Below are 12294 nucleotides of genomic sequence, written 5' to 3'. Positions count from 1 at the left end.
AGCTTAAAAAAAGAAATCAAAAATATTAGCTTTAAAAAGGAAAAATTGTAAACATTGGAAAAAATTAAAATCAATGCTAAGAACCAAAATTTGATAGCCACTAAAATAGGCTGACCTCATGTTTGAACGGGCTTGGACTTGTAGAGTAGGTTAGGAATTTTATATGCAACGATTAAAGCCAAGGTTTGATGTATTAACTCTATTTTTTTGAAAACCTATATTTTTAACAATATATTTTTAAAAATAAACAAGAAATTATTAACTCAGTATGCAACTCAAGCAAATTTTAAATTGAATGAAATATATTTAAATTTAAACAATTATGTAGAATTAAAAGTTAGCGAGATCAGGGTTAATTAAAGATTTGAGAGATATGAGTTAGGATCAAGATAAAATAAAAATGGTTTTTTGAAATTTAATAACTTTTATTAATAACTTCTCAATGATTAACTTGTCAATGATTAACTTGTCAAATCTTGCTAGTCATGTGATAAAATAATTTCCATGAGTTGAACAATAATCAAAATCATAAATTAAAATATAATGACAGGTTTTGAATTATGATCAATTTTTTTTTCTTATATTAACTTTTTAGAATCTAGAGATATTTTTTTTCTCAAAACGGAACTGGCCAAAATGGATAATGAGAATGGTTATAATAGTTGATTATATTTTAAATTTATTTTAAAAGGTGAACTTATTCAACATCCATTACGACCATCAAAAATGAAACTAAATCCTGAAAAGTCTGGAAAGATAAAACTTATTCCTCTACACAAAATTAAAGAAGCTTCAATGTAATTCTTATTAAATTTATAGATAATACCTTTATTTTGAGTAAATATAAACATTTGTTACCCAAACAAAATAATGTGATCTCTTTGGACTATGAGTCATTAATTCAGATTGTTCTGAAAATTTTTAAGAACTCTAACTTATTTACCGATAATAATAAAATGGAACATATTAAAACTGAGCAAATGACAGATTCAAACCTCTCACAGAACTCCAATAATGATAAATTAAATGAGCTATTATTTAAACTTAATATAATATTGCCTGCAATTGTAAAGATACTACATCAATCACATATAAATATTAACCACACTAGATCAGATAATTTTCCCAACATTAACTCAGGTATAAAGTCTTTAAATTTTTTTTATAATGGCTATTTAGAAAAATATCCTACAAACATTAAAGAATATGAGCCATTTCTTATAGAAGATTTAAAACACAAAACTTGTGAATCACAGAATCCTTCAACAAAGTTTAGTATAATTTTTATTCTAATTGCAATGTTATTTTAAATAACACTAACAAATTCATATATTTTATTTTTTAAATTCAATTTTGTGGTACAGAAAAAATATAAAAGAAAAAATTTTTCAAAATATAATTAAAAATACCACATGACTTAGTGCAACTTTCAATTTTTTGTTTCAAAACTCAACCTTAATATAGTTTGTCTCAGCAATAAGTTTTATAATTTAATGCTTATTTTATTACAAAATTTATAAAAATGAATAGAAAATGATTTTTAACATAATTTTTTAAAAGACTTTTCTTATTTTTTACATTCTTTATGATTATTTAATCATTTAAAAGAGGGAAAATAATTTTTAAGCTACTATCCAAGTCTATATTTTGATGAAAATAGTGTTGTTAAAAAGCCCTCTTGACCCAATTAAGATTTTAGCATATATAATATTATATAATCCTAAAGATTTTGTGCTTGGGTTTGACAAATCTTGATGTTTGCATAATGTTATTTTGTTTATAATCTTATTGGGCCATTTTTTTATAATTGATCCAAATGCGGGCTTTTTAACAACATTAGATGAAAGGCCAGACATGTAGAACTATTGCATTATAGTTATTATTTGCCTAAAATAATTAAAGTTGTGATATAATTTTTTTTTAACATATGCTTGGCCTATTTAAATGAATATAATTAATTGAAAAATATATTATTCATATTTAAAAGAATTGAATAATTTACTATTGTTTTTTCACAATTTTTATAATAATTTTATGTTAATTGCAATCAATTTATTACTGATTAAAAATATTAATTTAATTTATAATGTCAACCCAATTTTTAAGGCTGATATCTCTTTATAAAGCATGCTATTTTTTTGACAAATTGGTGTCAACTATGAAAAGCCTTTCATGAGCAGTTGAAGTATATCTTGTTAATCATATCACCTGTCAACTTATAATAGGTTTTAATGACAAATGCTTAAATTTTATTAAAGAAATGCTTAATAATTAATTTGAATAATTCAATGAAAACTATTAATTTGTTGAATAAATGAATTATTCAAATAATTTGAATGAATAATTTTTTACTCAAATTTAATCAACAAATAATTTACTATTCATGAATAGACCTAACAAATGTAATGCTTGTCATTTGACGAAATTTTAATTGTAATATGCTTGGAAATAATTTTGAATTGTAATATATTACATTTGATTAGTGTTGTGTAATCGGCTAATTTTATTTAACTACAAAATGGCTTAGCCAAGATTTTAGGTGAAAAAATTGGCTTAGGCTTAGCATAAAAATCGGCTAAACCTAATTAGGGTTAGCCTAAAAATCGGCTAAAACTAAATGTCAAAAATTCTGCTTTGGCTAATCATACGTCAGCGTTCCTTAAGATATGCCTAGCATTAATTATTATTTATATTTAGTAAAATAATTTATTTTTTTTATATTTAATGTTAATATTTTATTATTATCAACAAATAAACTTATATGATTTAATATTTTTTATAATGAAATATGATTATATTTTAAAAATCGATTTATTTATTTAATGTTTTTTTAATAAAAAAATGATATGCTGCTATTGTAATATTATTTTTGTTACAGTTTATTAGTGATTTTCACACCCAAAATTTTAAGCAAAATATAGTTTAAACTTTAAAAATAACGATTATGACAATTATCACTTATCTATGGTACATCTTCATGAAATTTTAATTCAAAAGGTTTACAATCTATATTTTAACCATTTGCGTCAAAAAATTAAAAAAACTTTAAAAATAACGATTATGACAATAGTCACTTAAAAATATTATTAAAAAGATCATATAAAATAACATAAAAAATAAAAATATTTGAAAAAATTATTTAAACCATCTCTTTTAATATACTTAAAAAATAGATAATTTTACAAAAATGATAAAAAAAAATTATAAAAGATTTCACCTAAAAGATTGTTTAAATAAACACAAAAGAATTCCTCAAAAAAGATTTATTTACAAAGAAGAAAAAATTCTTATCAAATAAAAATATATATGTGATGGTCTGGACTGGATATTGGTGGAAATTTTTTGATGTAATAATAATTCAAAGTTTCATTATTCAAAAGTTTTAAGAATTGCATACTTTTTTTGTTCAATTGGCCTAATTTTAGATTTTGATGCATTAAGAATTTTTTTATTATTTTTTTTTAATTTCCCAGAACTGGAAGAAAATCTTCCTCTCATTTGTATATATGCGAATATTCTTATTTTCGTTAAAAATATGTTTATAAAAAATAATAAATCTTATATGTTTATTTGTCGAGAATAATAAAATATTAACATTAAATATAAATAAAATATTTATTTTACTAAAAATAAATAAATAATAATTTATGCTAGGCATATTTTATGGAACGCTGACGGACGATTAGTGGATGCAGAATTTTTGACTAATTTAGTTTTAGCCTATTTTTAGGCTAAGCCTACTTATGTATAGTCGATTTTTAGGCTAAGCTTAATTAGATATAGTCGATTTTTAGGTTAAGCCTAATTAGGTTTGGCACATTTGTAGACTAAGTCTAATAAGGCTTAAGCATAGTTTCTAGCTGATTCAACACTACATTTGAATTTTAAAGTCATTTGCCCATACCTGATTGTTCATTGGAAATGTCACCATATAAGGTAATCAACATTAAAAGTTTTAATTATGTATTTTTTATTTAGGATAAAATTAATATAACATTTAGCTAAATAATATTTTTTATTTAACAAATTGTTACACACAATACTTGAACAGAGAACAACAATTTAGTGCTTCGATTCTATCTACTCAAATGACTAAGGCACTACTTTCCACCCTTTCTCCGAATAATAAAGAACATATGATATCATGTTTGCTTTCTTCAAAACAAATTAATAAAACTATTGTAAATAAAAATAATTTCCGAGTCAACCCCCAAAATACCACTGATATCAAAAAAGATTTTAAAATGAAACCTATCTGTTTCAAGGATACAATGGAAGATTTAAATGAAACTAAAGGTCAGTCTAATCGTAAATAACCTATTCAGATAAAAAAATTAAAAATATGTCATTTTCATTATTGTAACATCTTTTAGTCTATTTAAAGATTTGAAATCATCATATCATTTGTGCCATACTGGGTTTTCTTATCTCTTGATTATTGATTAAAAAAATGAATACTTCTTGCTTATATTTAAAATATATTATGCGCTTGAGATTTCAAATACAAAATGGCAAATTATTGTTCAATAAGTTTTATGCATAATATGATTTATAATTGACATTAAAATTATACACATTAGGAGAAAGACCATATGCCTGCAGTTGGCCTGATTGCGTTTGGAGGTTTCCAAGGCTGGACGAGTTGAACCGTCATTTTAGAACTCACACTGGGGAACGACCTTTTAAATGCCACATTTGTGAAAAACGTTTTACCCGAGCTGATCATATGAGGTGCCATATTAAAAGGCACGGTAAACAACCTTAAATTTTTTTTGTTAGATTTGCTTTCAAAGTTCTTTGTTTTTAAATAATCATGATATAATGAAAACAAATTAAAATTAAATTACATATTTTTGGAAATTTTATTATAACAACTAGCCTTTAAGTATTTGAATAAACTGTTTTAAATAGCTTTCCAGTGAAATATAATCACTTAACCAAAAATATTTAACATATTTAATGAGTACTTTTGGTTAATGATAAATCCTTAATGTAATAATTCATATGATAATAAATAAACTCGAAAAATGACAAGCACAATATGAATATTATTTTTATTCAATAGAATTAAAATAATTTGTTATCAAATTTTATTTATATTAGTTATGAAATGTTACCTTGCCCATTTATAATCAACATCATACATTATAGTATATTAGAAAATTTTTGTCGCCATCTCTGATTAATTTATTTTATATATATTTTTATAATATTTACATTATGTATCTTAATATAAATTAAATTATGTATATGAATATTATATTTAATAAATCATCATAAAGTTTTATGATTTTCTTTTAAAGCTGATTATCATTTTAATCTGCTACTCAGCATTATTATCATTATTTTCCACTCATCCAAGGTTTTTTGATAGAGTTGTTCAAGGATCGACAATTCTTTTAAAAATTTATATTTACTTTTAATTTTTTTAAAAACATATAATTAATATTCATTAAATATAATTATTATTTCAAATATTGTTATATTATATAATTATGATACAGTAGATATTATATTAAAATATTTTTTTGTTTGTTTATAATGTATTAGGTAATGGGTACTTAGGAATTTTCCTATAGGGATCTCGGCCTTTGGCCAGGTTTTTTTCAAAAATCATGTTTCATAAAATTTTTCACAAAATTCGAAATTTAATTATTTTTATTATATATTAACATTTCAAAATATTATATTTTTTAACTATTTTATAAGCTAAATTAAATATTATAACAATAAGAAAAAAGAGGTTCACCTATAATTTACCTCTGTGCTACATAGTATTCTTTACTAAATTAAATTATAAGTAGTTTTATACATTCCTCTAAAAAATTCAAAGTTAAAATATTGCACATCATATAAATTGCATTAATTAAGAATATAATAATCTTATTGCAAACAAAATCAGTATGAGATTTTAAGTATTTTTTAATATATACAAAATATAAATTTAATGGTTGCTTTTTGAAAAAAAACAATTAGTTTAGATTCGATAAAAAAAATTAACATAATATTTATTGATAATAACTTATGACAGGGAGCTGGTAATAAAACATTAATATTATTCAGGTGTATATAAATATATATTAAGATATATTGCATAGATATCATAGAGAGTAAGGTTTATTATCTTAGAAAAACAAACAAAATATGACAAGCTTCTTACTTAATACTTTGATAACAGAAAAATACCCGTAAAACAGCTTTCTAATAAAAATTTCTTAAGAATTTTATCTAAATTAATGCCACTCAAATATATATTTATAAATTATGTTGAGAAGTTAATAATTGTTGAGTTTAAAAAAATCATTGTTAATAAAAACAAATCTTAAGTTATTTAGGATATGAAAGGAAAGCAAATATATTTTGAAAAGTCATTATTTTTTATTTTTAAAAAGTGCAGCATTTGAAAAGGATATATATTGTGTTATTTCAATAGTAAAACAATTACAATAGGAAAAATTATGAATATAAATAAACTAAAACCTTAATCTCATTTATTTTATGATAAATATATAACTAAATAATATTGAATTGTGGCATATAATATAATGGTCGTCTATATACTTTCGTGTGGATGAAAGAAATTCGAATTACTCAAAAGTTTATTACAAACATAGTTCCTGCTTTAAAGTTAAATATAGGCTATGATTTTTTTGGGCATTAAATTAATCAAAATGGGCAGTATTTTTATAATCAACAAATTAATCTTTTGGGCAGTATTTTAAAATTTTGGACAGTAAGTGTTGTAGACGTGAAATAAAATGTAAAATAATAAAATAAAATTAAAATATTAATTTAAAATAAAATTAAAATAATTATAATATTTGAGTGACCTGTTATAAAATATATCGCGATTTCTAGATAAACCTTTTATAAAATATAACGCGAATTTTACTAACTTATATATTTTATTTTATATTCAAATTTATATTATTTTTATAATACTTTAGTTTTCGCAATCTTGGCTAAAATCATATGTTTCCATCATGGTGGCAGCGGATTGAATTTAAATTAAATATAAACTTTAATTAAAACATATGGACACTTGGCAAGCAGATGAAAACTTCAAAGGTGAAAAATTTATTGGATGATATGTTCTTGAAAGCTAACGATGATGACAAAAATTCAGACCACCCCAGGCGTAAAACGATTCTTATATGACTCAGAAGCTAACGTTGATGACGAAAATTCAAACCAACCCCAGGCGAAAAGCGATTCTTATATAACTAGATTAAAATGGTGAATTCAATATGACAATATAATAATAAAATAGTTAGGATATGATAATAATTATGCCAAAATATGATAAAATATAAGAAAGACATTTCCAAGTTCATAATTTTGATTAAACCTAACTGTTTTATCTCATGTTCATATTTTCAAGGAGGGGAAAGTTAAGGAAAATTTAAAGCAATTAATAATTTAAAAGTAATTGATTTTAAAAAAAAATATAAGTAAATTAAAAATTTAAGTTGATATTCGTAAATTAATGATATTTAAAATAAAGATTTTAAAGATATTCGTAATTTGATGAAATATTCAAAATAAAAGACGATTAGAAAATTAAATTTGTTTAGAATAAATAGAAATATTCATAAATATTGAAATTAAATAATATAAACTTGATGATAACAACAAACTATTTTCAAATTGTACTTAAATACCACGATGATGCTATGATGTCTCAAATCAACACGTGAATGGCTTCGATACGGATAACCAAGCCGATGACGATGATAGTGCTAAAAGATATTTATGCCACTTATTGACATACAAACAAGATCGATAAACTACAAATTAACCCGACGACTAATTCGCGATAACAAACCACGACGAAATTTATTTGCTATAAGAAATCGACGATCGCAAAAAATAAATGTAGGATTTCTCAGAGAGGGGAATGTTGTAGACGTGAAATAAAATGTAAAATAAAATAATAGATTAATAAAATAAAATTAAAATAATTATAATATTTGAGTAACCTTTTAAAAAATATATCGCGATTTCTACTTATGACCTTTTAAAAATATATCGCGATTTCTACATAAACTTTTATAAAATATAACGCGAATTTTACTAACTTATATATTTTATTTTATATTCAAATTTTTATTATTTTATAATACTATATAAACTTTAAAATTTAGATATGTTGTATAATAGTGAAAAAATTTTTTTTTATTTAATAAATTAGTTTTCGCAATTCCATCAGTAAGTTTATCAAAATGTTAAGTATTCTTTTATCAAAAAATAACTTGAGCAGTATTTATCAATGACATATATTTATATAATATTGAGCAAGTTAATTGTAACTAAAATTGTATCATAGCGTATTTATTTGAAAGAGTAGTGTTTATTTAAATGTCTTCATTATTAGCCTCAAGTATATAATATGAAAAAGTTAGTGAGTCAATTAAAATATCAAAAGTGTTATGGAATTGCAGTTTTTATTGAAAATAATTTTTATATCTAAATATTTATATTTTATAAAAATTAATATATCTAATATCAAAAAATTAGTAAATTAATAAATATATCAAAAATTAGATCCAATATGGGATTGCAGTTTATTATTGCACTGGCTACAAACATGATGATAAAATCCTGATTCGAAATTTTTCCTTTTTTCATTCCTCATACCGAAATCATATTAATCACCTAAGAAGCCTATTACTTAGAAATAATATAGACTTATAAGAACTATTGGCATTGCTCTAGAGTAACTGGTCATAATTTACTTAAATAAAATCAGTTATTAGTGCTGTAAACATAAGTTCATGTTCAAAAAAAAGGAACGCGTTCATTCACGTTCATAAAACCGTTCAAAATTTTATGATAAATTTTTTTAAAATTTAATTTAATATGAATAAACTTATATTTTTTAATAAAATATATTTTAGCCATGTTAAAAAATAATATAGTTTTATTTTGATAATATAATATAATATAGCAAATAAAAAGATATTTTTATTTATAAAAAATTTTTCTTATTAAATTTTAATAACAATTGTTTACAAAATATTTATCTGATAGACTTGGCAGTTAATACGGCATTAGTTAAACTAAAAATGCGCTCTACAGGGGCAGATGAGGGATAAACAGCTCTTTTAACGTGGAGAATTAATTAAAAACATAAAAAACATATTGTTTTGTTATTTATAAAAAATTGAGATAAGTTATCCTTCTCCAATCCATTCTCTACTCGACAAAAAGGATATCTCGAAATTAATAGTTCTCTAGGGTTTTCAAAGCATTCTTTTTAATAACGCTATAAGTTTATTTTTAATAGGTTCGTTCTGAGGAAGTTTTATCCATGGCCATTGAAGTTTGCTGGATGTATAATTGCAGAAAGAACATATTGATCCTTATATATATATGTTCAAATCTTTAAAAAAATAAAATATATGTAATTAATTGAGAGTGATATTTAATACCTTTTATTAATCCCATTTAATACGGCGTCTATCAATGGTTGACCATATTTGAGGCCACAAATTTTTTTAATTTTAAAATAACTATCGTTATTGTTGGGGTCAAATATCCCAAATGCATTATTTCTTCAAATTTAATGATTTAACTTAGTTATATCATATAAAATCAAATAATTAATATTAAAATCAAATGTCGTTTTAAATTGGAACCTGAAGATTTTGACAATATATTACTTTTTGGCCACATTTTACACTTGGTAAGCATTGGATTAGTTCCTTCAATATAGGATGTTAATGTAAAACATTTATCATATTTGGCCATAGTAATGATAATTCATCTGATTTTGGATTTTCAGAATCAGATGATGAGGATTAAATAATAATATTCATGCCTATGCTAATCTATTAAATTAAAATATAAACAATAATATTCAAATTAATAAACTATGTGTTAAAAAAATTGAAATGTGAAAAGGAAATACACAGCCGATTAAAAAATATAATTAATACATTTTTTAAAAAAATTCGGAAATATTAAATTTTTCAAATAAATAAAAATATTTTTAAAATTGAACAAACGTTAAATTCGAACGCATTCGTCATAAAAAAGGAACGAAGTTCATCATTTTTTCCAAAAAAACGAACTTCGTTCACGAACGCGTACATTTTGAACGCGTTCGTTTACAACACTATATCAAATAAGATTTCTAATTATGTTTGGAAATTTTTTTTAGCCGGAAAGTTTTGCCCAAAAGTAAACCATTTAACGAAACAAGGCATGAGTTACATAGTTAGGAATTTTTAAATGTTCTAGCTTGCTTCAATTTAACGATATTACTATCAATCCAGTTCCAACCTTGATTCGAAAACCAACATATTTGTACGGATATTGTGATATACTATGGCTTATAATTATATGCAAAATTACTTACCGAATTATGAAGATTGGTATCACAGACAGTATATTTTGTTAGATAAGTAATTTTGTTATGTATGAGATGAAAGCGCGAGTTAATTGTAGAAACTGTTTAACAATTGTTTTAGTTATTAACTTTTTTTGATATTTCTTTTAATTTTAATTTTTTATTATTACTTATATTTTTAATTTTTATGTCTTATTTTTTTATAATTATGTTAGATCATGTAATAAGTGATAGTAAAATTATTTATTCATATTTTTATATATTGTTGATTATTTTTTAGCAACCATTTAGTTATAGATTACAGGGTCTTTCAAACCTTAATTTATTAAAGTTTCTTACTACTTGCCAAAAGTTCTCATATTATCTTTTATTTCAATCTATTCTCCGATGATCGTTACCTCAATCATACTTTTTACAGTGACCTTCAACCTTTTTTATATTGATATTTATTTAAAATCATACCTCTATTTATACTACAGTTTATAATCTTTAGAAATTATCATTTTATATAGAGAAGATATAATTTTATACATTCAATTAAGATAAAACTGTTTATTCGTGGTAAATTAAAAAGACACTACACATATTAAAAGTTATAACAAGTAAATTTAAAAAATAATAAATTTTTAAAATATGTTGATAAAAAATATGTTATCAGTGTTTCTTGAGGTTATACAAAAAATCTACATCAGCAGCAGTTAACGTTCGATTGAATAAGATAACTTCGTCAATATTCCCAATAAAAAATTCACCATTTCCTCCGTAACCAGCTTTAGCAATTGTCAATGGGTTTGGGTTTACCTTGATATCTCCTTGACAGCAAAAAGAATTTCCTTTAAAAAAATATATTAAAAAAAGTTAAGAGTGTAATCTGTTAAATATAAATGAGATAACAATCATACATAAAAAGTGATAAATTATAAGATCCAAGCAATTACTATGACCAACTCTTTAGAGCCACCATAACAGCCGTAGCTACGAGAAAGAAAAAATTTCTAATTATAGTCCTGTACTATCAACTCTTTTTGTTGTTGCAAATAATACCTAATTCGGCCGCATTATCCAAATAAAAAAGTAATCTTCTTCCATCGTAAGTTAAAACAACGTGATGCCAAGCATCTTTGAGCGCGAAAGATTCTTTACATAAAAATTGTGAAATATTAATACATTATAAAATACTTGATAATTATTAAGAAAATGGGATAAATAATTTTAAGAATATATTGGTGTTATAAATTTATAACCCTAGTTAGAATTTGCGGGCGAAGCATTTAAAATATGAAATAAATTAATAATTTTACATAAATTTTTTGTTAACTTCACCACGAATTCGTGCTAACTGTAAATGTAGAAAACATCCATTTTTTTAAAAAGTAAATTTATGGGTTAGATGTTAAAAGTAAAAATATAAAATAAGAGTTTGATAAAAAATTATAATTTGACTGACGGGCATAGTCCCAAGTTATGCGTTTATATTTGGTAATGATGCCCGCTCCCAATCTTTGTCCATTCATTTCTCTTCCCATTCGAATATCCCAACTAGCTTTTTCCGCATAACCATTTGAAATAATGGTAGAATAATCTCTAAATAGGCCTATTAATTACATAAAATATAATAATTAACAATGTCAATGAACCAATTTAAATTTTCGAATTCGTGAAATTATAAATATCAAAAATAAACCTTAGTATTAATCAAATCATTTCGAATTTTAATCGATTAAAAAAACGAAAACAAAAATCTTCAATATAAATGTTTTTTAGTCGATAAGATTACCAGTTCTTTTGAACCAAAGACTTGTACTAAAGGTGGTACCCCATGCATAATTTTTAAATCCGTTTATATCTATGTATCCACTTCCAGAAAATTCTGCTGAACCTTTTCCAACAACTTTATCCGACGTCTGTATCTGGGCATCACCACCTTCTATTCCATTCCATTT

General features: G+C 23.3%; 1 protein-coding gene across 5 annotated transcripts; it reads left to right on the top strand.

Moving 5' to 3' along the window:
• The first annotated feature begins 471 nt into the window (after positions 1-471).
• LOC135925852 (zinc finger protein 596-like) lies at positions 472-8048 on the top strand. 5 transcript variants are annotated; one of them, XR_010571742.1, is made up of 9 exons: positions 472-550; positions 596-652; positions 692-797; positions 839-1140; positions 1180-1270; positions 4052-4296; positions 4581-4751; positions 7054-7236; positions 7722-8048. XR_010571742.1 is itself a non-coding variant. In XM_065461376.1 (8 exons), the coding sequence occupies exons 1-8, from the start codon at positions 544-546 to the stop codon at positions 7784-7786; spliced, it is 1044 nt and encodes a 347-aa protein (XP_065317448.1). In that variant the 5' UTR covers positions 472-543; the 3' UTR covers positions 7787-8043. The 5 variants fall into 5 exon arrangements, 4 of the variants coding, with proteins under 4 accessions (XP_065317448.1, XP_065317447.1, XP_065317450.1 ...); XM_065461376.1 differs by lacking the exon at positions 7054-7236 and having other exon boundaries at positions 7722-8043; XM_065461375.1 differs by lacking the exons at positions 7054-7236; positions 7722-8048 and adding an exon at positions 6948-7027.
• Positions 8049-12294: the final 4246 nt, after the last annotated feature.

The sequence above is a fragment of the Gordionus sp. m RMFG-2023 genome, chromosome 3 (genome assembly GCF_954871325.1).
Source record: "Gordionus sp. m RMFG-2023 chromosome 3, tfGorSpeb1-WG-v2, whole genome shotgun sequence".
Classification (NCBI taxonomy): domain Eukaryota; kingdom Metazoa; phylum Nematomorpha; class Gordioida; order Chordodea; family Parachordodidae; genus Gordionus; species Gordionus sp. m RMFG-2023.
This window is presented reverse-complemented; position numbering and strand designations above follow the sequence as displayed.